The sequence below is a fragment of the Podarcis liolepis genome (genome assembly GCF_965112155.1).
Source record: "Podarcis liolepis genome assembly, chromosome: 8".
Classification (NCBI taxonomy): Eukaryota; Metazoa; Chordata; class Lepidosauria; order Squamata; family Lacertidae; genus Podarcis; species Podarcis liolepis.
Window position 1 is genome coordinate 23,507,178 of NC_139560.1, and position 27,543 is coordinate 23,534,720.

At 43.6% G+C, this 27,543-nt stretch overlaps 2 protein-coding genes across 7 annotated transcripts in view; one reads left to right on the top strand and one right to left on the bottom strand.

The window, feature by feature from the left end:
- On the top strand, positions 1-26,985 carry SNX31 (sorting nexin 31). Of its 5 annotated transcripts, none has more exons than XM_083517345.1 (14): positions 1-188; positions 1,593-1,667; positions 10,466-10,580; positions 12,700-12,764; positions 17,921-18,031; positions 18,491-18,581; positions 19,010-19,097; positions 19,270-19,339; positions 21,033-21,125; positions 22,555-22,758; positions 23,317-23,415; positions 24,555-24,632; positions 25,459-25,515; positions 26,135-26,985. In XM_083517345.1, exons 1-14 carry the CDS (start codon positions 123-125, stop codon positions 26,231-26,233), a joined length of 1,311 nt encoding a protein of 436 aa, XP_083373471.1. In that variant the 5' UTR covers positions 1-122; the 3' UTR covers positions 26,234-26,985. The 5 variants fall into 5 exon arrangements, with proteins under 5 accessions (XP_083373471.1, XP_083373468.1, XP_083373469.1 ...); XM_083517342.1 differs by lacking the exon at positions 1-188 and adding an exon at positions 206-439; XM_083517343.1 differs by lacking the exon at positions 1-188 and adding an exon at positions 206-439 and having other exon boundaries at positions 25,462-25,515.
- The window catches only part of VPS13B (vacuolar protein sorting 13 homolog B), an 883,035-nt gene that overhangs the window by 207,320 nt on the left and 648,172 nt on the right, over positions 1-27,543 (bottom strand). The gene's annotated exons all lie outside the window — the stretch shown is intronic.

A 27,543-nucleotide genomic window follows, 5' to 3' on the forward strand; every position in this document is an offset into this window, starting at 1 on the left:
GCCATCACGTGGGGAAAACAAATGCTCCCGCGGCCGCCCTGCCCCATTAGCACAGCCTGGCCAGGCACGCGGCGGGGTCTGGGCTGGCGAGGCGGCGCGCGCGCCTGCTCTCCGCCTCCACCATGAAGATGCACTTCAGCATCCCTCTCTCCGAAGAGCTGCTGGAGAAGTTTGGCGGCCGCTATGTGGTAAAGTAGCCGGGAGGGAGGGAGGGAGGATGGGCGACCGTAGTAGCCGCGCTGGCGGCGAGGAAGGCGGGTTAGAGAGAGGCGCGCGCCTGTGTGTGTGTGTGGAAGTAGCGAGGCGGCGGAGACCCGCCGCGTCTGCACCACACGCTGCAAGCGCCACTTTGCCCGCAAGTTGGCAGGAGCCGCGCCTTTTTTTTTGCGCGCTGAAGGGACGCAAACCGAGGAGGGCGAGAGGCGCGCACCTGACGCGGGTTAAGAACCGCCTTGCATCATTCGCCTTTCCCTCCAGGGCTGCTTGTTGTGGGGCGCGGTGGGGAGGGTCTGAGAGGGGGGGAGATGGAAGGAGGGGGTTTCCACAGGGAAGGAGAGCGTGGATTTGGCTTCCCGTTGCAAGCAATTGGTTGAGGGATCCGTCCGCGTCGTGTGGCGCTGAGCTTGGGGGATGCTTTATGCGCAGCTGAGGTGGGGGAAATGGGGCGTGTGTGTACGCGAGGGGAGGAGGCGGAGGGTTGCGTGGCGTGGGGGGTGGGGGTGGGTGGGATGCACAGCCTCTGTGTGAAAGGAATGAGGAGGTTGGGAGTGGGGAGTGATTGCCAGAGGCAAATAACTTGCAAGGAGGGTGGGCTTTGCGGGAGTCAAGATTTGGGGGGGGGTGTGTCTGTGCCTGGATGGCACAGATTTGTACTGATGCGCCAGGAAAGAGGATCATTTGAGAGAGTAGAGTGTGGTTGGCAGGTGGTTTCACGGGATTGGGGGAAGTGTGTGTGTGTGTGTGTGTGTGTAAGAAAGAGAAGGAGGGGGGCTCAGACTATACAACGGCCAAAAGAAGGGAAATATAAAATGCTGCTGTGCCCTGCTTCTCGAGTAAACTGCGAAGATTCTCGCCCTATATTTGAAGAAATTACGGTTGCCCTTGTTCATTCGTATTAAGCACCCCATTGCAATACCCGAAATGATCAAATGATCTGGAGCGACCAGTCTTTTAAAATAAGAAATATCTGGCAAGCCTAGGGTAGGCAGAGAGCTGCATATACTCCCTTTAATGTGCTCTCAAAGTGCATTATTTCTCCAAAAGAATCCTGGGAGCTGTAGTTGGTTGATGTTGCTGGGGATTGCAGCTCTGTTAAGGGGTTCATTGGGGGACGCAATGTACTTTAAATGTACTTGGGGAAGGCATGGGAATGAATAGCAGTGTGATGGGAATTGTGAGTTGATTGTAGGGTGAGGAGGCATGGTGGGTGTGCCGTCATATAGGAGGATGCCCTGGTTTGGGGAATTTGCAGGATCTGCATGAGAAGAATTGTGGGGCTCTATGCAAGAAAGTTTGAAATGCAGATAATAGGAAGTGATAAATTCCCCTAACTCTCCCAAGAGGATTTATTTAGAGAATCTCTGTATTTTCAGCTGTACTCTGTGTATCTCGAAGGCTTCCTTTTCTGCAAGGTGCGTTACAGTCAGTTGCACCACTGGAATGAACAGGTAAGATGTTCCGGTTCACTGGTCACCTTCCCCTTTTGCTTATAGCTTCTCCTTTTTCATGTTCTGCCAGAAAACATTTTGGAGGATATGTTTTACATGGAAGTGGGGTACATTCTACAGCGGGGGAAGGTCAGACTCCAGCCCTTGTTGAATCTACTTTGTATTTTACTAGAGTCCTGAGATCTGCCAGCTGGAGCAAGGTACAAATGATTTGCACTTAGAATGAAAGAATATGGTGCCTCTCAGCTACTGCTGAGTACAGGGTTTTTTCTGAGTTCCAGAACTGAGATTCACCCAGTTTTCCCACGTAAAAATAAATCCCTGGTTATTCCAAGTTTTGTTCATTTCTGCAGTCTTTTTTTTTTTTTTAAGTGTTCATTTTGTTATTGCTATAGCTATGCAATTTGTGGTCTACCACAAATCACCCAGATATCTTCCAGTAGATCATGACCTGACTTCCGCCCATCCCTGTTCTCTGACATTCATTGATTTGTGAGTGGGGAGTGTCACCTAAATTTAGGAACATATGGGTCTAATGTTTAGGTTCGATAGGTAGCTATGTAAATGTTCCCTTTGTTCAGAGCACTTGATATCCATCTGAATTTTTACACAAATGAATGAGATTATCTGCATGCTAGCAGTTTCCTTTCAAATGAAACTTTGTGTGTACTTATGCCTCAAAAGTGTTTAATTACATTTCTGCTCTCCCTTCATGCACTTGGGGAACATTCCCCAAGAATATTCTCAGAATTAGAAATAGATAATTAGTTTGGCCTTTCCAAGTACAAAGGTCAAGGACAGTAAATATTAGGCAGTATGCAGCCAATACTTCTTAAGATCAAATAATACCAGCACATGTGCAGTGCTAATTGCTCCAATGAAAAGGTGGGTGGTGGGCAGGAGTTATAAATATAAATGTGCATGGAAGAGCTTTGCTGCAGAGGGGGAAATCCCCTATCCCCAAAATGGTTTAAAAATTGAGCGATTATGGGAGGAGAGATAGAAACAGAAAATATAATGATTAGTTTCCACTAAGTGTCCATAACAGTTGCACAACCACATTACACGCTAAATATCAGTGCTGGTACTAGTTGAGGAAGGAGGAATGTTTGTATTCAGTGTCAAAACTCAGGGCCCTGACAAGGTAAATTCATAGCGTCAGTACGCATTGCATATCTGCTTTGCAGCTTTAAGTGATTGGATACTATTTCCCCCTTGTCGAGTTGCAGCTCGGCATCCAGAGAAAAATCAGTCTCACACCAAGATAGGTTCCGAATTATGGCTGCTCCTAGGGAAACATGGCAGCTCCTAGGGCTAATGCAGCACAGCTTTTATTGTATGAAAATCAGAAAGATACAAGCCAAGTAAGGATACAAAAAATACAAGTCAAGCAATTTGTTCTAGCCAGCAGATAAAGACCTTGGTACCAAAGCATGCGAGCGATCAGACCATACTACGTTAGCCAATCATATGGGACAGCACGAGCTGTTCACGCGCTATTCATGCTCCAAGGATGCTTCTAGCTATGAGATCACCCTGTAACAATAAGAACTTTGCTCATGCTCTCATGTACAAGCAATCATTTTCCCACATGTCCTCTTTTCTTATTTATATTGTTAGAGGAAAAGAGGGACCATTAGTACACTTCATTGCCTAAGCGTCTACACTTTGCAACATAAATTCCTCTTGTAACCCCTGTGGTGGGCCGTGGTCGGTACCACCATGCAGTGTATTGGGAAATCAAAGAGGGTATGCATTGAATGCAACAACACACCACGACGAATCCAGCAACACATGCAATTACAATCAATAATACCTTTCTTAACCATACTCCATTGGGTAACCAAGAAGACAACCACTCCCATGGATCAAAACCTTCAGGTGGATTCAAAGGATTATGGGCTATCATTTGTTCCATATGATCAATAGTAGCAGAGATATTGGTTGATTGATCAGTTATATACATGCAGCAATGAGAATAAATTAAGGCACAAATTCCACCTTTAGAAGCAAGGATCACATCTAAAGCATAATGATGTTGAAGAACTACATTTCTTATTTCTGATATTTCTTTGTTAATCATTTTTAAAGCCAAAATGGTGGAATTAAACAAATTTTCTGTCCAGTTTGCCAATTTATGCAAATCACGGTAATTCATGGCTGCACCTAAAGAAGGCAGAAGGGACCTAGAAATGGCTGTCCCTGTATATTGAGAAATAGGTGATTGTACTTCCCTTCTGTTACGCAAACGGACCGCTGGGAGCTTATCTATTTTGTATATCAGGGGTATCACTATACCTAGAGTGTAGGTTCCAGAAAAGGCAAAGGGAATTTCTTTGTAGGCATGTGTGCCACAAAATAACCATAAGTCAGATTGAAGCAAACATGTAGTTCTGCTGCTCTTTCTCATCCAGTCGAACCAAACATAAAAGTCTCTACACGCAGCTTGTTGTTCATAGGTCATGTAGGTTGTGACATTATTAATTAAGACCTTTGGCCTACCACTCATGGTTGTAACATTAAGAAAACAAGAAGATCCATTAATGTATTCATATGTCCAATTACAATATGGATAATGACCTAAAAATATACTATTATTATGATTAAAACAAAAACAATAAGACACTATTTCTGCAAGCAATAAAAACACAGAGAATAAACTTATGCGATTATCCTTCATATTATTGCTAATCTTAAATTAAGCATTTACTGGAATGCTAGAATACCATCACCAAAAAAGCTCAAAGCTTTGAGAAGCTTTTTAAAATCATTTTTCTCAGCAGCTAAAAGGCACTAGGCAAGCAGTAACTAAAAAGATTGCAACAAGGTCGAGAACAGAGCCCATTGTCTTCGTAGGCCGTGTTAAAGAACCATATCGCAACTTTCATTCTGTCCGGGAACCATGCCAAAGCACAAAAATGAAACAACTGGAACACACTAAAATCCCTTCACCCCCTCCCTTGCCAAGAGTCCACAATAGTTCCAAGACAGCCCTCTGTACATGCTCAGAGGAACACATCATAAGGCAGGACTCCTGAGGGAGGAGAAAAAAAAAATCTGGGGGGTAAAATCCAAGTGATGAGAATGGTAAATTAGTCCAATGGCCACTTCCGAGCAACCTGTGTGATATTTCGTGGCTCGATTATTGGCATGTAAAAACCACAATCCAGAAGAAGTCACACAACCATTTCTGCAGATACAGGAGCCCATTTGCTGTAAATAAGTCTGATGTATTGCTCCTTGTACTGCTAAGTCAAAGGTCCAAGCCCAATGAAGCGTGATGACACAGATGGGATGGTCGCTATTAGGAGGCAGCAAAACTGTAGTGATGTTTGGTGGTTGAAGTGGCTTCCCAGGGAAAAGGGGGGCCAATGCAGTAGGGATGAAGATGGCCTTTCAGCGTGCCAGGAAACACTGGAACAGCTGTGGAAGGTGACTTTATCCATTGCAGAGGTGATAAATTGTGATCTTGTCCGCTGGATTCTTGTGTCCCTTAAGGGCAGAAAATAGTGGAGACAAAGTGGAAGTAGGCAGGTCCAAATAACTCTTTATCCAATTCAGCTGTCCAAGAATTTGTTGTAAATCCACCAGTTTAAAATCAGGAAACTGTAGTTGAGGCGTGACTGGAATGGCTGCAGATGCTGTCAGCTTGTGTCCCAGGCACGTAATAGGTAAGGTCCGCTGAATTTTTTCTTTAGCCACTGTCAATCCAACAGGTTGTAGCCTTTGCAGGATTTTGGGACACGGCGGAGGACAAGGCCGTGGCTAACAGGCTGTGGCTAGCAGTGCCCACTGACTGGCAGGCTTTAAGCATATCAGCAATGGCTATATTTGATGTTGCCATTAGAGGGCGCAGCGCTTGCTCATTTGCATTATCAAACACAAGCTGGCGTACAGTCAGTTCTTGTGCTGCCAGGTCCTGAACTTGCCGCTTGAAGGTGTTATACAAGCGATCAACAAATTGTCCATAGGGCTTTGCAGGATCCTGTCTGATGCTGCCACATCGGCCATTGCGCTCATTCTTGTCATCAGGGACAGAGGCCAGAGCCTCTTGGGCAGCAGCGGTTGTAGTGGCCTCCCAATACTGAGGATGGAGAGTTAGCTGTTGGGCAGCAGTAAGAAAATTGCCTCCTCCCGTTAACCCATCGAGGACATCAGCTTGGGTTAACATGACGGGGGCTGGGGGTGGGGCGGCACCAGCAGCCAAAGCAGCCAAAGCAGCCTGATGATTAGCCAATGCAACATTATTAAGATTATTCCGAATCCCATCAACACGACGTTGGCAGGCCCAGTGCCAAGCTTGTATAAACAAAATCATTTGATGAGGCTGCATTACAGTGCGGGCCAACAGCTTAACATCCTCTGGTATCAAATTTTGTTGAAAAATAGTGCCAAACAAGCCCAGGGTGTAAGGAGATTGTAAACCATTGTCCTTGACAGAGGAATGCAGTTCCTTTATGAATCTCAAATCAAACTGTTCGTGCCGGGCTGGGCCTCCCCCTGGCGCGGCAGGAGCAATCACAGGGAAGAGATTAGGAGTTGTACAGTCAAAAGCCAACAATGGTGCAGCGGCACGGAGAGATTCTTGGAGAGGAGTGGTAGAAGATGCCTTGGGCGGAGGAGGTGGAAGAACGGGGGGTGCTGCAGAATTTGAAGAATGCAGGGGAGTGACAGGAGGAGGCGGCGGTTTAGGAGGTAGGTTTGAGGCAGGCAAAGCGGGAACCGGGGGGGCGTTTGAAGAAGCTGTTCCAGCAGCCAGAAGAATGTTTGAGGGAGTTAAGCACGACATAGCTTTGTAGACGTTACTCCAGGCATGCAAAACCTTTACATCAATCTGCGGATGATTTTGAAAGAAGTGTCCAATTTTTTTCCAATCGTCTAACTCCCAGTTTCCGTCCTGGGGAAACCACGGGCAGTGAGTGTCCAGGGCTTTTATAAGGGACTTAAGGTCAGCTTTCCTAACAGCAAGGTTGTTACTGGCCAAAAGGAATTTAAGGTCTTTTAAAAATTTTTTCTGTGGTGCAGAGAGAGATTTTCCCATGATTGCAAGAGTTGCAAAAAGAGCAGGGAGCACTTACCGAGGGATCCGTAGGAGGATGAGAGAGAGGCGCCTTTTTGCCCTGTCCGGGCGGAGATAAGTGCTGATAAGACCGTAACGTAGTCCAGAATCACATTCACACGGGAGCTCTCACCGGGGATCCACTACGTGGATGAACGACGCGTCTGCAGCCCTTGCGGGGCGAGGTGAGAGCTGAACGTTGTACACACGGGAGCACTCACCAGGGATCCACTACGTGGATGAACGACGTGTTGGTGAGTGCTGAATAATGAAAAACAGGCAGTCACACGGGAGCACTCACCAGGGATCCACTTCGTGGATGAACGACGTGTAGGTGAGTGCTGAATAATGAAAAACAGGCAGTCACACGGGAGCACTCACCAGGGATCCACTACGTGGATGAACGACGTGTTGGTGAGTGCTGAAAAACAACGTGAAGTCCGAAGGCAATCACACGGGGCACCAATTGTCGAGTTGCAGCTCGGCATCCAGAGAAAAATCAGTCTCACACCAAGATAGGTTCCGAATTATGGCTGCTCCTAGGGAAACATGGCAGCTCCTAGGGCTAATGCAGCACAGCTTTTATTGTATGAAAATCAGAAAGATACAAGCCAAGTAAGGATACAAAAAATACAAGTCAAGCAATTTGTTCTAGCCAGCAGATAAAGACCTTGGTACCAAAGCATGCGAGCGATCAGACCATACTACGTTAGCCAATCATATGGGACAGCACGAGCTGTTCACGCGCTATTCATGCTCCAAGGATGCTTCTAGCTATGAGATCACCCTGTAACAATAAGAACTTTGCTCATGCTCTCATGTACAAGCAATCATTTTCCCACACCCCCTGGGAACTGTAGTTCTGTAAAGGGGCAAGGGATTTCTGATTTGCAGCAGCTTGTCCAAACTACAGTTCCCAGGTTCCCAGGAGAAGCTCTGACAGTTATACAGGTAGGAAACCTATAAAGGTTTTTTTTGTAATTGGATATGCCCTCTGTGTTCTAGTAGTTTACTTTGTAATTCACTGGCAAAGTTGAATTTTATAAGGCTAGTTATCACTTTTAGGGTTTAGATAAGTGAGGTATATGCAAGAATAAACTACCTTACTGTAGTTTATATGAGAGGGTATGGATGTGTAATGGGCATTGTCCTTTGTGTGTGTTTCATTTTAATAACTTCTTTTCACACAAACAACTACAGAAATATGTTCCAAAATATAGCTCTGTTTAGTTGCTTTATTACTCTCTGTCATTGTTTTAAAGGGTCTTGCTAATCATTTCTACCATTGTTAATTTTAATTATTTTGGGTCATTGGGTCGAATCCAAAGTAGTGCTAAGAGATCCTCCTTCTGTGCCCCTCAACCTGTTCTGGGGGTTCCCCAAAGCCTCTGGAGCAGATTTGGAAAGGGTGTGGGGTGCATGTGGGAATGGGAGAGGAGGAGAAAGTCCTATTGCACAAGTGTAAATCCTTGCGCTGACGGGATGCATTAGTTGAATACTGCCCATTGCCTTTATTGCAATATTACAATCGAGATGACTTGTCTGGGCTATATCCCCAAAGGTGGCATATAAATAATTTTCATAATAAATATCTGAGGCTGGAACAATATGGACATATTTGTTACCGGTAATTTATAGCTAAAGCAAAACATTTACAGTCGCACCTCAGAAGTCGAACACCTTGTGAGTTGAACATTTTGGCTCCCGAACGCCGCAAACCCAGAAGTTCTGGTTTGCGAATGTTCTTTGGAACCTGAACGATTGGCTGCAAAAGCTTTCTGCACCTTGATTTCTGAACGTTTTGGAAGTCGAACGAACTTCCGGAACGGATTCCATTCAACTTCCAAGGTATGACTGTAATTTAAGATAATAGGCAGCATCCTACTTCAACTGACTAAATATTGGCAGAGCTTAGGGACATGGTGGTTTTGAATAGAATGTAAGGATAGAGAGGAAAGTTCCACTTAGATTAGATCCATGGAAATTAATGGACCTAATCATAGCCATTAACTTCATTTAGTATACTCTTGAGTAGAACTTACATTGGATGCATCACAATATGTCCAGTGTTTCGACCAGAGTGACTTCAATGATATAACATGGACTGAACTGTGGTGGATCTCTCAGGCATAATGTCAGGGTGGCGGGTATATGTTTCAGGGCGAGTCAAAGTAAAAAGGCAAGGCATGTAGAGTTGAAGTACAGTGGTACTTCGGGTTACATACGCTTCAGGTTACAGACTCTGCTAACCCAGAAATAGTACCTCGGTTTAAGAACCTTGCTTCAGGATGAGAACAGAAATCGTGCTCCGGTGGCAGCAGGAGGCCCCATTAGCTAAAGTGGTGCTTCAGGTTAAAAACAGTTTCAGGTTAAGAACGGACCTCCGGAATGAATTAAGTACTTAACCTGAGGTACCAGTGTAAAGTTTATTTTTTCTCTTATTCCTCTCTGCTGATTTTTTGCTTACTTAAGGCTTAAAGTTCATTCTTTTAATCCCAACTGGCATTAGTGAATATCCAAAAGCTATGAAAGGAGAACTGAGTAACATTGAGAAGAACAGGTTTCTCTCATTTTTCAGGTGCCTTTAACAGGTGGGAATACCTTGTAACCAACAATATGAAATAAATAATGTCAAATACCTTCCCTGGGCATGACAGACAATGGCCTCTCAGTGTTTATCTGTCAGAAAAATCAGATTGTGTTAGCCACCAGCACCCAGCTTCAGTGTTCTTGTCAGAAAGATGCTATCACTGATACAGATTCTTAGCGTACCCTCATCAGAAAGATCCAGGTAACCATATTGCATAATATCCACGAACATTATTACAACAGCCTTCTTCCATTTGAACCATGTGAGGCATGCTGCTGCAGTGGCGTAGCGTGGGGGGTGCAGGGGGGGCCGGGCGCAACATCTGGGGGTTAGGGGGCGCAAATCCACGGGTTAGGGGGCGCAAATTACTTGCCTTGCCCCGGGTGCTGACAACCCACGCTACGCCACTGTGCTGCTGTAATACTCTGCCTCTAGTAAAAGCTTCCAGAGTGGCCCTCTATACACTGGTTGCAAAAACAAACAAAAAATCAGGAAAAAGGAGTTAGATACAATCACTATAAATTATAGTGATTTGGAGGTTTAATTTGAAATCAAGCTGGATTTGCATTCCTTGGTGTTTCTGGCAACCTCTTTTGCATCATGGATGTTGGGTCATATTATGATCTGTATTGTTTTAATTGGTACGGTTGCTACGGGGTTGTCATGGCCTTTGGCCAGAACAGTAAACTGGTATTGATTGATTGAAATGGAGAACCATAACAGTGAATCACTAGTAAGTGTATGGTAATGTGGAACACCAGGCATAAGTTACAAGTTTACTAAAATTAGTAGTCCCTGACAGGTTTTACATGCAACAGCTCATTATTAAACCACCCTGTAAGAGTTGGATGTATTCTGAACTGAAAGGAAGAAAGAAAACATGAAATGCATCTAATTATCCTGGAGATTTCCATTAAAAGGGTTCAGTAAAAATCGTACATATATCATGATAAAAAGAGCAATGCGTAAGAAGATGAGTTGGCGATTCTCCCTCTCCAGATTCACAGGAACATTTAGGTTGACAATAGGGGACGTACAGCCCCTTGTATTTCAAGAATATAAGAATTGCTTTGTTCTTCCAGTCCAGCAAGTCTGTCGTTCTTGTCTCTAACAAGTAAAGTGCTCTATCCAGTTGCCCTGTCTTTTCAGTTAAGGCGGATCTTTGGGAAAGGTGTGCCTGCGTTCCCTCCAAAATTCTACCTCGCAATGACGAAGTCAATGGCTGATGAAAGGAGAGCTCAACTTGAACAATATCTACAGAATGGTACAGCAAATCCTTAATACACACACACACACACACACACACACACACACGTCAATAGTGGTTCATGACACATGGTGCAAATGTAAATTTTATACATGATTTCATTGGATCATAAACTGTTAGATGGTATCTCATCTGTTCTCATGGGCTGAGCATGTTTATTTAGCCCCAAACTATTTATTACAGATGCTGCGCTATCTTGTTCTATAAAACCTCCACTAAATAAAGGCTGCACAGTATTGTTAATTCCTCATATTAGCCAATGGCCTTCAGGCCAACTTTCCAAAAGCACCACCACTACAATTCAAATATATATATATATATATATATGCAGGTTTTGGTGTCTTCGGGTGTCTTCCCGTGTAAGAGTTGGGGTGTCTAGGCGACGTTTCGACGAGGTCTCACTCGTCATCTTCAGGCTGGTGCTTTCGGCTTCTTGTTACTGGAACAGAGCAGGATCTCAGTGTTTGAGTTCCTATAAATACTGTTGAGGGGGTGTGGTGTATAGCTTCCAACGTTCTGGGCAGAGAGGAAGTTCCCAGCTTAGTGTGCCTTTTCTTCTTTTGTTCCTTAATTACTTGAGGGATATCTTGAGTGATTTCTTGAGTGATATTCTGAGTACCACTTAGGTGGGTCATTAAGTGTGGATTAGTTGCTAAAGCTTTCGTGTCTTGACCTCTTGAGCTTGTGAAGAGTTTTTCTGAGAAGATGGCTGTACTGCACTTAGTTGTGCTCTGGCTTGGCTTCGTGTATAGGGGCGAGCTGTGGTTTTGTGCCCTGTGCCAGCCAGATCTGTGTAGGGATTGCAGGGGGGTGCAGCATCCGGAGGTGCCACTATGGTTTGGCTACTGGATGGTGTCTGTAATTTATCTGTGGAGAGGGTCTGGGTTTGGGTCTGGTGTGGTTGATTGGTGATGGCGTTCTGTGTGCCTCTGGTTCTGGTGTCGGTTTTTGTGGGGAGGGCTAATTTCCAGATGTCTGGCAGGCGGGACGTGTCGTCACGCTTGTTCATGTTGTGAGGGTGTTTCTCTATCTCGATGGCTTCCATGATTATTCTCTTGTGGTGATGTTCCATGTTAAAGAGCAATTTGGAATCTGCAAAATTAATTTCGTGTCCTGTTTCTTTCATGTGTTGGAAAAGAGAGGAAGTTTTTTCTTCTTTTTTGACGGCATTCTTGTGTTCTGCGATACGTGCATTTATTCGTCTGTTTGTTTGTCCAATGTACGTGGCTGGGCAGACTTTGCAGGGTATTTCATAGACCCCTTGGTTTTCCAACTGGATTTTATCTTTGGGGTTTCTGAGGATATTGGCTATTTTTTGGTTGGTGCAAAAGGCTGTTTTGATATTGTGTTTATGGAGGATTTTGCTAATTTTATCTGTAGTGCCCTTGATATAAGGAAGGAGGGCCATGCCATTGTTTTCTTCTGTGTCTTGGTTTTTGGGGGGTGTTTCTTTTTGGATTAGCTTCGTAACCCTGTTTTGCTGGTATCCATTGGCGATTAACACATTTGAGAGATTCTGTAACTCAGTTGTCAAGTGGTCTTTGTCAGCCAGGCGTTTGGTTCTGGAGATGAGAGTCTTGGCTACGGACATACATATGTATGTATGTATGTATAAAATGAGTTGCATCTGATGCGGTGCACAAGAAAGAAGATCCCCCTGTTTTTTCCGCACCCATTATAGTCATCAGTTAAGTAAGGATTCAGGAAAACAGATTTAATTTATGTATTGGGTTTTTTATGTTTAGATCCCATCTTTTTCTCCAAGGAGTTCAAGGTGGCATAAATGAAAGGGTGAGGAGAAAATGTGGTCATCTAAAGCATCACTGTGTATATTGATTTATAAGGCTTCTCATCAGGAGTTTATGAAATGTGATGATCATTACTCCTGAAAGCCACTCTACACAATGCTTTCTGGATCCTCCAATGTGCTATTAAAAAAAAATCCACATTCAGTTATACAAACTTAATAATTATTTTCTACCATGTTTGTCTTGAATATGCATGTACTTTCTTCTGTATTGTTAGTTTCCCTTTCAGTCATAAAATGACTGAAAGCTTACATATATAGATAATCCTTTAAGCTGTCAGTCCTGATTTTTGTCCTTTTGTTTTTCAGTGTCAATTGATCCAAGTATTACGAACAGCGATGTCTTTATTAGTTTCTTTAGGAAACTGCAGCAGGTAAACTCTAGTCTTTCACAGAAAACCTATTGGAAAAAGTGCTTGCCTTGTGCTCTCTGCACCTTATTCTGTCTTAAAACGAACTGAAAAATCAGCTTGTTTTTAGAAAGTAACAAATGGGCCCTGGGACAAAATACCATAGTGTGAACTTCTCTTTGATAGGATGCCATGACCATATCCAGGGGACTCCGTTCCATTCGTCCTTCCCTCTGAGTTTTCCTTCATCTCCTTCCCCCTTCCAACAATTGGCCACCATTCCATGCCCAATGAGCATGCTCAGTTCTCTTTGCAATGTTTTGGCTCCACCCCCTTCCCCTTAGGGCCCACCCCCCACTTTCTTTCCTTTTTTGTACTTCTGCAAACCTTAAGGGTTCCCTCAAGGCTGCTCCTGCCTCCTCCTCATGCTTGGATGGTGGTGTTTTGGCCTGGACTTGGAGTTTGATATTAGTGTGCAGGATAAATAGATCCTTACTGCTTAACTTTGCCTACTTTGCTGCATTAGCTACCAAGTTGGCAATAGTTGCAATTTGATATAAGCTGATCTGTTTAAAAGCTAATGCTATTCTCATGCCCTTAATGTTTTTAGGTTTGTTTGTTTTTTAAGTGTGGCAAAAGGGTTTGCTTTACTTACTTACTTACTTACTTACTTACTTACTTACTTACTTACGGTCACTAGATGATTCCCAGAATACTCTCTGAGCACTTTTTTTAAAAAGAAAGCATGCTCCTTGGCTTCAAGAAAATAGCTTTGGGTTATGTCGGGACAAGAAACGATAAATGTGTTGATGTGAAAATGTCAACATCTCTTTATCTTGTAATGGTGGCGACAGCTGCAGTCTGGCACGTACTTCCAGAGTGTTGCAACTTGAACTTCTAGCCTCTCTGCCTATATTCTCCTTAGTAGAAACAGTGTAAATACAGTGTATGATCATGGAGGTGCAGTGTCCCAAGGCCTTGCAAGGTTGGAGTGATGATAGCAGAGTTTAGTTTCAGTAATTTTATCAATGTGGGATGTGGGTGGCGCTGTGGGTTAAACCACAGAGCCTGAGCTCCCGTTGCTCAGTCTCTGCTCCTGCCAACCTAGCAGTTCGAAAGTACGGCAAAGTACAAGTAGATAAATAGGTACCGCTCTGCTGGGAAGGTAAATGGCGTTTCCGTGCGCTGCTCTGGTTTGCCAGAAGCGGCTTAGTCATGCTGGCCACATGACCCGGAAGCTGTACGCCGGCTCCCTCAGCCAATAAAGCGAGATGAGTGATGCAACCCCAGAGTCGGTCACGACTGGACCTAATGGTCAGGGGTCCCTTTACCTTTAATTTTATCAATATTTTCTGGCCTTCAGTTAAAATCATACCATTTAAGTAACACAGACAGCAAGGACATTTAAATGATGTGACAAGAGTTCGTTATATTAGTATGGCATAAGCTTTCGTGGACTAGAGCCCACTTCAATCAGATGCATGAAGTGTTATATTCAGGGCAGCTCCAGATCACCTACTTATTAAGTATTGATCTTGGTTTGCTTCTACAAAACTTAAAATTCAGTCCAGTCTTCATTCAGCATTCATTCTGATTTGCCTGCAAGCTGTCCTTGTGTCTTCTGGTTAATAATTTTTTCATTCCGTACATTCAGTGCCTTTCCCCGTCACTTTCCAAACTGCAAAAAGCCAGGTGGTGGTTGTTTTTTAAACTGCATTTGTTGCATAACAGAGAACTGCAGCCCTGCAGATGTCATTGGGAATACAATACCAACTATATCCCTAACCGTAGATCATGTTGGCCAGGACTGATGGGATTTGGAGTCAAATAACATCTGGAGATCCATAGTTCCTCATTCCTGCTCTAAGGGGACAGTCATTTAATCTCCTTTAAGTGTACAAACCCAAAGTTTTGGTATGCACTTGAATTGATGACATAAGTGATAGCATAAGTCCACTAAGATTTAATTAAATGTAGTAGGAGATGAAAACAGTGTCCTTGCCTCGTTCATGTCCAAACAGATAGAATCAAATTTCATTATTGGTTTCAGCTTAGCAGTTTTGTACTGGAGCACCACCCTCCAACACACTTTAATATTCTGTAGGAGAGGGCACATTTCAGGCCTGCAGCAGTGTACCCATGTTGTATATGGTTTCCAAATAAAGTAACTCTCAGGTTTTTATTACTTTCCAGTGGCGTAGCGTGGGTTGTCAGCACCCGGGGCAAGGCAAGTAATTTGCGCCCCCTAACCCGTGGATTTGCGCCCCCTAACCTGTGGATTTGCGCCCCCTAACCCTAACCCCCAGATGTTGCGCCCGGTGCGGCCAGCCCCCCCTGCACCCCCCACGCTACGCCACTGCTACTTTCATTTTTCTGTGTAGTTCATGAACATCACAAATGCCAGGTTGTACTTTACTCAAGCTGTTCGCATGCCCAACCCAGAGCTTTTGTCCAGGAATGTGATCCGTGTGTGAGAAGAGCCATGCAATAGAATGCCTAGCTAGCATTCCTTCCACCAAATGCCTGTGGGCTAGCGGGTGCTATATTATTATTATGCCAAACACATAGCCGAAATCTCAATATGTCATTTTTTTTCAATAGGAGAGATGATTTATGGGAAGGATCATAAATTATGTGTGAACAGCAAGTGTCCATTGCATTTCACTATGTACTTGTAAGTACATTTATGAAACAGCAATTGAAGGCTAAGTAAACATTGTCCAAGCATGGAAGATTCTAAGCAAATAGCTTTTAATAGAGATGTTCTGATACTCAGTGCTGTTTTCTTGCAAAACATTTTATAGAGGATCTAGGGCCTTTCTGCAGTGGCCTGTAAACAAGAGGAGCTGTAAAACAGCTGAGCAAACCTTTTTCTCCCCTCTAAAATTTCTACTGGTACAGCATGACCCAAGAACATCCTCTAATTTATTTGTTTTAAGTTGCTGCATAAATGTAGTGGCGATATTTAGCACATGATTTCCCTCCTAGGATTCTTCAGTATTAACACTTGCATGAAAAATCCTTGTAAGTGAGACTGTACAGTAGAAGTGACTATTGGTGTGAATTTGATGGTATAGTGGAAGGGCGAAACAGGAATACAGTGGTACCTCGCAAGACGAATGCCTCGCAAGAGGAAAAACGCGCAAGACGAAAGAGTTTTCCATTTTTTGAGTCGTTCCGCAAGACGAATTTCCCTATGGGCTTGCTTCGCAAGACGAAACGTCTTGCGAGTTCTTGCGAGTTTGTTTCCTTTTTCTTAAAGCCGCTAAGCCGTTAATAACCGCTAAGCCGTTAATAGCCGCTAAGCCGCTAATAGCCGTGCTTCGCAAGACGAAAAAACCGCAAGACGAAGAGACTCGTGGAACGGATTAATTTCGTCTTGCGAGGCACCACTGTATACTGTGATATTCTAAGCACAGAGCTTGGTGAAGAGGTTTGCTGGTGAAATGGGCTGTGAACATGGCAACACAGATTCAAGCATTCCTCATTTCATGTGCCCACTCTGTATGGGTTGAGGACATCTTTGGCAGTGAAACAGGGCTCTCTTCCTTCAACATCTCCAAGACCGTAGAATGGTGAGGTACTTAGAATCATAGAGTCACAGAGTTTGGATTTGATATCCCGCCTTTCACTCCCCTTCAGGAGTCTCAAAGCGGCTAACATTCTCCTTTCCCTTCCTTCCCCACAACAAACACTCTGTGAGGTGAGCGGGGCTGAGAGACTTCAAAGAAATGTGACTGGCCCAAGGTCACCCAGCAGCTGCATGTGGAGGAGCGGAGACGCAAACCCAGTTCCCCAGATTACGTGACTACCGCTCTTAACCACTACACCACACTGGTGCCACAGAATTGTGCTGTTGGAATGGACCGTGAGGGTCATCTAGCCCAACGTCCTGCAACATAGGACTCCTTTGCCCAGTGTGGGACTCAAACCCACAACCCAGAGATTAAGAGTCTCATGTTCTATAGACACATGCATTGGATTGAATTCATGGCATTTTGCATTCAAAACGTGCTCTACCACTGAGCTACAGCCCATTCCTCATGAGCAGAGCAAACTCAGGGAGATAAGCAGTGGATGGTGGAAGACTCGGACCCCATTTTTGTTAGAAATTGGACACCATTGTCACAGTTCTGAGTTTAAGCATCAACTGAATCTGCTGTCATCATTTCTGGTTCAACACCAAGTGCACTTTGCCACAGGTTAATTCAAGTTCTGCCCACAATGGGGAGAAGGGGAAAATGAATAATACAGCAGTAACTGGCTTGGAGATTAACCCTCTTAACACTTGCAAAAAAGTAAGGTTCTTTTTTAGCAGTGTGCTAAATGCTTTTTTAGTGGATGCGTGAGGGTCGTGATGATGCCACCTTGTTGGCTAGACCTGAATAGGACTAGCATTAGATACAACCCTTTCGTACAGACTAAGGCTGTAATCCAAAGCACATCTTGTAGAAAGTAAACTACTTTGAAAGCAATGAGATAGGTGAAGGAGAAGCTGCCACCTTTCACTCCTTAATGCTCATAATTCGTTCTAAAAATAGTTGTTGCTTCTTCTCATCATGAAGAGAGATAAGAAGTTTGTGTGTGTGTTTGTAACTAAACGCCTAGGGTCCACAACTATATTTTATTGCAGCGCTGTCGCTTGATTTAAGGTATAACTTTAATCAATTAGTTATAATTAATCAAATCTGCATAAACTTGTATATGAGCAGCTGCAATTCAGAAGAAAATAGTGTTTTTCAGATGGTTGCATTGCTGTGTCACAGCGGACCATAACAGAAGAGATATTCCCTCTGCTCTCAGAAGGGCTTGGAACTATAAGCATTTAGATTAAAAATAAACAGTTTAATTGGTGCACTTCTTTAATTGATAAAAAAATTTTACATAATTAATCAACTAAGTGCTGCAGACTTCAACATCTGCTTTTTTAATCTTACCAAAGCCAGTTGCCCATTTTTACTATTTTGGGGATCAAAAACAGGGATAGAAAACATGTTGCCCTTCAGATATTTTGGACTACAACTCCCTTCAGCCCTAACCACTGACCATCCATTTCTGACCTAGTTTGCTTAACAATTCACCGTTGTTTTTTTCCTGAAGTGAAGAAGCTGAAATCTTCGCTTTCAGATGCAAGGACCACATATATAGGCACTCCAATCCCATGTTTTCATGTCTTGCAGGATACATTTAAAATCCAAACCCAACAATCTTTTCTGGATGTTTATCTTGCTGATGGACGGTATCTCAGAATTGATATTCAGACATCAGATACTGCTGAAAGAGTGCTAGAGGCAAGTAATTTTTAAATGTTCTTTACAGTATCTCGTATGAACCAATTCACAAGCATGTTAAGCAATACGTTGCTGTTGTGTCTGTCCAGATATATCAAGCAAAGTTCTAGCTTAAAAAGACACTTATTACTTGGTGGCCAAGCCCAAACAAAATGGAGCAATTTGGACTGAACCAGGGATTTCTGGCAGAAAGAACCAGTAGATAGAATCAGTGAGGCAGATATGCAAGAGCCTTTTAAAACTCATTTTTCATGATGAACAGTTATGAAGAATGTGAAAACAATATTTCTGTTTCATTTCTCTAAACCTCTGTGGGGAAACAGAAACAGATTTATTTGTTGCATTTTTCTAATGTACCCTGATACAAAAGCCATTTCAAAATATTGTCTTAAACAACGTGACTCATTCGTATTCTTAATGGGAAAGTACCTCTCTTCTCTCCCCACCCCCCCCTTCCAGGTTGTATCGTACAAGATTGAGCTTTCAAGAGAATTAATAGGCTATTTCAGCTTGTTCCTTATTCAAGATCACAACAATGGGGAGCTGTCTGGTAAGAGGTGCATTGTTTGGTATACTAGACATTGCATTCACATTCCTTTCTATTTGTGCAATGTGGGAAAGCTTTATGGGTGACGGCTATGTAGAAGCAACGTTCTGACTGAACTCTGGTTTTTCCTCTTTGTTTTTGGTTGACTTTAAAACCTAAAGCAAAACCTATATGTTGCATGGAGAGAAACCTTTTATCGTATCATAAAAATGCAAGAACTTTTGGTTTGCTTTTGCTGGGAAAATATCCCATTTATTTCTCTCCTTTTTAAGTTGGAAGAGGCTGGGGTTACTTCACAAGTTGTGTGTTTCGCAAGCACATATTAAAATGCATTGCATAAAGGAGACAAATGTGTGCTTTAAAAGATGTATATTTAAAAAGTCAACTTTTTCCAAAAATTACCTTCCCCCTTTCTTACCCCTCACTTCTAGTATTGAAAAAACTGGCAGAATTTGAACTTCCCTATGTGAGTCTTCAGAGCATGAAAGAATCGCCTTGTAAGATTGGGATCAGAAAGTGGTAAGCAAGAATGATGAAGAAGCAGATTTAGCAAGATGCATTAAAATGTATATATATGCTGGAGGAAGGGCAGAAATACAGTATTTCAGTAGTAGCTCTCATTGTAGATATTTCACTGGATCAGTGGCTTTGTTTTGTTTAAACTTTCCATTTCCCTCTCCCTGTTGGACAGGTACATGGACCCATCCCTTGATAAAATGCTTATGAATTGCAGAACTTCAGTGAACTTACTTTATATACAGGTACGCAGGTGGGACTGTGGGTAAAACCTCAGCGCCTAGGGCTTGCCGATCGCGTGGTCGGCGGTTCGAATCCCCGCGGCGGGGTGAGCTCCCGTCTTCGGTCCCAGCTCCTGCCCACCTAGCAGTTCGAAAGCACCCCTAAGTGCAAGTAGATAAATAGGTACCACTTTATAGCGGGAAGGTAAACGGCGTTTCCGTGTGCTGCGCTGGTGCTGGCTCGCCAGAGCAGCTTCGTCACGCTGGCCACGTGACCTGGAAGTGTCTGCGGACAGCGCTGGCCCCCGGCCTCTTAAGTGAGATGGGCGCACAACCCTAGAGTCGGACACGACTGGCCCTTACGGGCAGGGGTACCTTTACCTTTACCTAAGGTTTTTTCATGTGCAGGTGAGTTCCTTCTAGAAAAGCACTACTCCTGAAATACTATTATGAAAAGAAACTGACTTCTTGTTGTGTTTAAAAGTAGGCTTTCATGAACAAGCAGAGCTTCTTAACTCCCATCCATCAACGCTACCTGATGTATAATAACAAATAGGTGTTCCCAAAGAGTAGGCTGGCCCAACTAGATGTAAGAGTGATAGATCTGGGTTTAAAACACATCACAGGGGGTTGTTCATAGCAAAAGGTCTGTAAATATTCCTCATAGATTGCTTCCTCGTGGGTTCTTTCTCTCCCTCCCAGGCATTAGGATATTATTGAAACTGACGTGAGCCTGGCTGGGAGGAAATGTAGGAATTTAGGAAACTTCCTTATACCAAGCCATGTAGCTCAGTATGGCCAGCACTGACTGGCAGCTGCTCTACAGTTTTTCAGGCAGGAATTCATCCTAGCCCTGCCTGGAGAACACTGGATTGAACTTATGACCTTTGGCATGCAAAACATGTGCTCTACCACTGAGCTACAGCCCATTGCTCATGAGGAGAGCAACCTCAAGGAGATGAGCAGTGGGTGGCGGAAGACTTGAACCACTCATCACCTGTGTGCACCCCATTTGTTTAAAACCGTACAGTTGTCACAGATCTGAGTCTAAGCATCAGCTGAATCTGCTGCCATCATCTATGGTTTAACCCCAAGTGAACTTTGCCACAGGTCACTTCAAGTTCTGCCCATAATGTGGGGAAGGGAGGAAATTGGTAATCCAGCAGTAACTGGTTTAGAGATTAGCACTCTAATACTTGCCCCCCCCAAAAAAGGTAAGGGTTTTTAGCACCATCCTAAATGCTTGCTTAAGAGTTGTGTGTGAGAGTTGTGATATGCCACCATGTTGGGTTGAAATTAAATAAATTGGTGCTTGGCTCCCTCTTATTGCAATGCATGTTACAGCTGGGTTTTATATATATATATCACAGTTCTATCATGAGAGCTATTTGAGCTGCAGTAATGCAGACAGTTGAACTAGCAACTGGGTAGCTGCTTGCAGCCTAGTAGTACCTGGTGGGCATGATGGGACTCTAGGGTTGCAGGATGCTATTGCCACAATTTCTTTGCAAAGTCATGTTGATTGTGCTGTTTCAGAGAACTGTTCTCCACCATTCTTGTACCCCTTCTGTCATGTCAGAGGGACCTGATCCCACATGGATCAGCAGGACTGGCAATTTGAGGAGCTCATTGGTCTGGTGGTTTGGCTGCTGGACTCTTAAGTCAGGGAGAACAATGCATCGGGGACTTTAATTCATACCTTTTTTCTCTTTTTAAGGTTCTGCAGGAAATGGAGAAGAACTGGATCAAGCCTACAGACGGACAGATGCAGAAGCTTCAAATGCTGCAGAAAGCACCTAACAAAATGAAGGTAACACAGTGTTCTAACCTTTTCAGGGTGCATGCTGTGGTGCAAAGACACCAGAGAGAGCATCTGCTTATAAAGGCTTGCTGTGTTCTTCAGCTCTGCCAAGGATTTTTTTATTCTGTAAGCAGAAGAATCTTCTATCCTCTCCTTGTGTCCCATCCCACCCCAGTTTGCTCAAGCTGGACCCTAACAGAGTGGTTTGTCAGGGGTCTCAGGGAGAGATGAGGATGGGAAACACTCTTTCTATTAATCCAAGCCCAGCTGCACAAAAAATTAGTCCCCATTTCACAAAATTTGTCCAGGTGTGTTAGATTCTGCTGACGCTGTTCGTGAAAATTAGCTGAGGCCCATCTAAAGTTTGGATGAGCATTAACTTCCCATGCATATTACAGATCATGTGCTAGGAGGGAAGGAAGATGAGCTGTCTTGCCTGCATCAAAGCTATTGCAAAGGTTGCTCTCTGGCAAACCCAGACTGGCTTTTCCTTTACGCTCTTCCTGCAGAGCCAGGAGATGAAATATGAGATTAGCCTAGAGAGGGGAAAGAGCAGACTAGAGACTCAGACCCCTTCTCCGTTCCCTTCTGATCTTTCAACCTCAGCATACTCTATATTGGCATCTCCAGCTCTGCCTCCATAGAATGCCTGCTTTGGTATTTAATTATTTCATGGGTGAAAATGCAGTTTGTTATAAGCATACAAAGAGAGGCAACAGAGAAATAATAAGTCAGTTTTGCGGAATTTCCTGTAGCATTTGTACAATGACAAACTTCTAGACATGCAAAGCGGGAGTATAGCCTGCAGATCACTTGCTACAAGATTAAAACAACTCCTATAGAGTGCTCCAGATTTAAATGGCTGAGGCCTGGAGACTTGTTGCAATCAACACTGCTCATGTGGAATTTTTCTCACACAAGTGGGCTTCCCCTTCCTCCTCTTCTCCCTGTGCACCTCAAAATGCGCTCTGGGGGATCTTCCAACCCCCTGGAGCAGATTTTGAGGGTGCACAGCTGGCTACAAAAGTTCCATAGTGCTAGCAGAACAGCAGTGTTGAGTTCTGCCTTTCTTACCAAGTTCCAGTTTCTTTAAGCTACTCTTGTGCCCAAAGACTTTGGAAAGGGATTACTGGTAAAAGCTAATAATGTCGGGTATTCCATCTGCACTGCCATACACATTTTTTCCAGTGTGTTAATCATCCCCACCTGACATTGACATGTATATTCTCAAATGAGCACTGGGATAATTCCTGCATTGATTTTATATGTGAGACGTGGCCCGCAGTATGTTTGAGGGGGCGGGGGGCCTATCCAGATAACAACAGAGTCCTTGGCTTTCGGTCCCTTGCTGAAGTTGCTAGCCCTCAGTACCTTCCTGCATCATGTGGTACAGTATATAACCCACTGTTGTCCTCCAGTTTCTGTTTCTCTTGCACAGTTTTTAGAGCTGGCTCAGGAGGTCCAGCACTACGGATACATTAAGCTCGCTCCTTGCTCCTGTGACTATCCTGAAGCAGGCTGTACTGCTGCTATTCATGTAGGAAATAATGAGATTAGCTGCTGCATAAAGTTGCCTAGCAACCAGATCAAAGAGGTCAGCTTCAAGATCAACAGGGTGAGGTGCTGGCAGGTCACATTTCTAGTAAGTACCTTGTGAGCAACTTCACTACTTAACCACATTGTTTAATGCTAACTTTCTTGTACTGGATTTCCTTTAAACTTGAGTCTCATGACATGAGGGGGAAAAAATCCCGAAATGAGAGGCCCTGCCTTGTAAGCAATAACACAAATTCTTAGTTTAGATTGCCTTTATGCACCTTTCTTGCTGCACATACACATGTTAGGAAGAAGTTGTTCATTGTTAACATTCTGTGTTCCAAATACCATCAACGGTAGACTAAGTTGATACTTCTGCAGTCTTGCCTCACCTCAGATTCCTCTAAGCACTCTCCTCTGACCTAGGAGAAAGTGATAGCTGCATATAGAAAACAAAGGGATGAAAGTTCTGCTGAGAGTGAACCCATTGAAGTTAGTGGGCATTTCTAACTTGCATACAACAATTTTAGTGGGTCTTCTCTAAAAAAACAGCAACATTGGAGATATCCTCTGAATACTAGTGTAGTTTAGTGACTAGGCATCAGTATAGACTGGAGGACCTCTCGACTAATATTACTGCATCGTTTTTTTTAAAACTCCCTAGGGATCTGTTACAGGCCAAGGCCTTGACCAGTTCCTGGAGCTCAGGTTTGAGTACAACGATTCTGATACCTGGAGATGGATTGCCTTTAACACAAAGCAGGTTTGTATTACATAATACAAACCTAATGTACATAAAAGGAGAAGCCTGAAGAGTGAACAACCATGTACTGTGTGCCTGCTGAAATTGCAGCACCAAAGTTCAGAGGGGATCATTTTTTAGCAGTTAAAGACCACCTTTGAAGGTGCATTTCCCAATGGAGGAAATCCCTAGTCCATCTGATCCCAGTGGTGCTTTCTGCCCAGGGAGCCCTGCTTGCAGTGGATTAATCTGGAGCCCACTTCAAGCTCCTGACCATTTATTTGTAGCCATATCCATACCTCCCTCACACCTGGCATCACATATGACATCAGGTATGGCAGGTGGGTGTGGTTTGTGGGTAATAATAGCCTTACAGGGCAAATTGGTACTCGTATAAGGCCTAATTAGGTGTGTGGGCCAGAAGTTCCCCACCCCTGACCTAACCCTTGCAGGCAACAGCTCAACAAGGCCTTACCCGGACATCTTCCTCCATTTTGCTAATGTCAGGGGTTGAAGTTGGGACACTATAGATGCAAAGGATGTGCTTTTACAGCTAAGCTGTGTTCATCCCCCTGCTTTCTTCCACCTAATATTAAATATAAAGGAAGAAAGTAGCCTTACAGTGGTGCCTTGCAAGACGAAAAGAATTCGTTCCGCGAGTCTTTTCGTCTTGCGATGTTTTTCGTCTTGCGAGGCACGGTCCGTTGCAACTGCGCCTCTTCAAGCGGCTTTAAAAAAAAGGCGCAATACGTTTTCGTCTTGCGAAGCAAACCCATAGGGAAATTCGTCTAGCGAAGCAACACAAAAACGGAAAACCCTTTCGTCTAGCGAGTTTTTCGTCTTGCGAGGCATTCGTCTTGCGGGGCACCACTGTATATCTGTTACTTATGGATGACAATTCACAAGAGAAAATATCCCCCAGGTGTTACTGTTATATGTTTAGGTTCACATCAGGAAAGGCTTGTTCAGGTTTACTTTCATATGTAAGTCCTGAGTAAATTGAATGATATGGCTAGTGGACTGCAATCGGATAGATTAAGCTGGGAGTAAAAAAACATTCGAACTACAGAGCAAGGCTGATGTACTCTGGAAAGCAGCAATTCTGCATACAAAGTATTTTGTTACTTAAAATCTAAATGTAATATTTATCCCACGTCTAGGCATTTCTCCTAAGCAGCTGCTTAAAAAAGATAATATCGGAGCAGCTGATGACAGCAACCAAAGGTGATCAAGAAATGGTGAGCAAAGTTTGACAATCGAGTTTGCCTGACTGTTGATGTGAGGTTCTTGGCTCCATTGCTCCTGCACGGTGGAGGCTGGGTGATTAGACCAACTGGGACATTGCCTCACCAAACTCAGCCAGCCCCTACTGGCCTTACTTACAGCCAATCAGAAAGTGGCTCTGCCTTTTGTTGGCTTGGGCCTGCTGTTGGTCCCCCTGCCTTTTGTCTTGCCAGCCTTGGTGGGCAATACTGGCTCCAGAGATCCTCACTTGACCCACCCTATGGCTGAAATCATATACAGGCTTAAGAGCAAATCCTACTGAGTTCAATGGAACTAGAAAGTACTTCCAAGTAAACATGCATATGGAATCAAGATGCATACTTTCCATTTTGTAAATGGGAGGCCAAGGAACCTAGTGAGAGAGAAGTTTGCTCAACATTTGAACATCAACCTATAGAACGACACATCCTCTTGGGTAAGGTTTATAAATCATATTCAGGGCAACTTTAGCAATGATTTCTTTTTTCAGTAGGGGTGAGTATTGCCTGGTATCTGTAGATTCTAGGCTCACCACAGAAATTGGTTCATTGCTTAAAGGAAAAGACCAAAAACAAACCCATTGCTTTCATTCACTTCTCCACATATAAATGCCACTGGTGCTTGATATCAATGGAAATCATGTTCACAAGTTCAAAGAGAAATGTGATTAAAATTGCTGATACTATAGTGTATTTGCCAGTGTCTCCCCTGTGTGAATACACTTGAGTTACATGTTGCCTGCCTCTGTGTGTTTATCTTTCTGCCTAGCAATGATCTTTACATTTTATCAATCTGTTTTAGCAGATTGAACTTCCTGAACCTGGTAAAGCTAAGAAACCAAGCATCCATCCAAGTCAGGTTTGTGAATTAAATGACATAAACTTGGGTGGAGACCTGAGAGGGGCTGGGATGGGAAAGGAGATGACTAGGGTCCCTAATGCAAGTTGCTGTTCTCTCCTCCTAACCTTGCCACACACACACAACCTGTAATAAGGGGATGGTGACGCTGACATGCCTTTCCTGGTGGTTGTGAGGATTACTGAGCTTATTATCGGAAGTGCTTTGTACACGTCATAGTGCTATATAAACAGTCACCATCACTGCGTCATAGAGGCTGCCATTGCTTATGTCAGTTCAATACAATTGCTGCAGTACTATAACTATAATACCCATTGGACAGCCTTCTGCAACCTGGTGCCCTCCAGATGTTTTGGACTATGACTCACGTCTGCCCCAGCCAGTATAGGCTGCCAAAACATGTGCAGGCACTAGGTTGGAGAAAGCAGGATCAAAAATCTTGATAGTTGCTGGCTTTCACAAACCTTTTCTTTCCTGTTACGTATCATTAGCATAGCTGCTGGTGGTATTCCCCAACACACAGTTAGGTGGTGTTCTACTGGTGTGGGTTTCATGCATTATTGACTAGAGGGTTTTTTGATCTCTTGGTTTAACATATCGTGTATTTGATTCTGTGCAGATATTTCATTCTGGTTTTAAGCCAAGAAAAAAACCGAACGCTAGTAGACCAAATGAGGGTGACTGCGTGTTTGAGAAAATACGCGAAGAAGACTTGTGACCTGCACTTCAGCTGCTGCTGCTGCCTCTGGGTTTTTTTTTTAAAAATGAGGAATAGCAAACTTACCACAGCAGTTGTCCTCTGTTTAATAGCAGTCTACATTTTCTAACTCCTCATGTGGTTTTGTTCCTGAGGTTTTTTTAAAAAAAACATCAGCTGCTCCTGGGAACCAGAATTTGTTATAACGGGGAAGACTGTAAATATTTTGCACATATATTTCATTTTATTATAAAAAATGTACAGGACCTTTAAAAAAAATGGGAAACATTGCATATCTTGGATCAAAGTAACACCTTTTAAAGTATTTGACATTAAGCTGTTAATCTTTGGCCTCTGGAATGTTTACCATTGTTCTGTTCCACAGGATACAAACTGTCTCCCCACAGGTCTTCAGCTTAATGATAAATTACACAGTGCCACTGAATTTGTGGTAAGGTCTTCCTATGTACAAAGTACATCATCTTACAATGATCCCTACTTCCCTCCAGTCCCTTTTTAAATGCAGACATGTCTTAGATTATCTCCACCCGTTCCTGCCTCCAAACTGTGCACTGACCACTGGAATAATTACCCTCAGGACTGTTAGGAATGCTCCAGTTTTAATTACTCCAACATAATACAATTTTGGTCTCTTTTTGTTGTTGTTAACCTACTATGTTTTGTATGAATGTTTTTTAAAAAAAAATATGCAAGGTGGGAGATAACTTGTGGTGAACAACCTGTGATTATGTTAAATATAAGCACTGTGAAATTATTATAAATGTCGTTATTTCTCTCCCCCCCCCCCCACAAAATACACTTCTTACAATGCTGAAAATACGGTGGACACCAGGTGTCACTACTACAACTCCCATTTGTTGTTGTTTAGTCATTTAGTCGTGTCCGACTCTTTGTGACTCCATGGACCAGAGCACACCAGGCACTCCTGTCTTCCACTGCCTCCCGCAGTTTGGTCAAACTCATGCTGGTAGCTTCGAGAACACTATCCAACCATCTCGTCCTCTATCATCCCCTTCTCCTTGTGCCCTCCATCTTTCCCAACAGGGAAACAGGGAGTCTTCTCTTCTCATGTGGTGGCCAAAGTATTGGAGCCTCAGCTTCACGATCTGTCCTTCCAGTGAGCACTCAGGGCTGATTTCCTTAAGAATGAATAGGTTTGATCTTCTTGCAGTCCATGGGACTCTCAAGAGTCTCCTCCAGCACCATAATTCAAAAGCATCAATTCTTTGGTGATCAGCCTTCTTTATGGTCCAGCTGTCACTTCCATACATCACTACTGGGAAAACCATAGCTTTAACTATACGGACCTT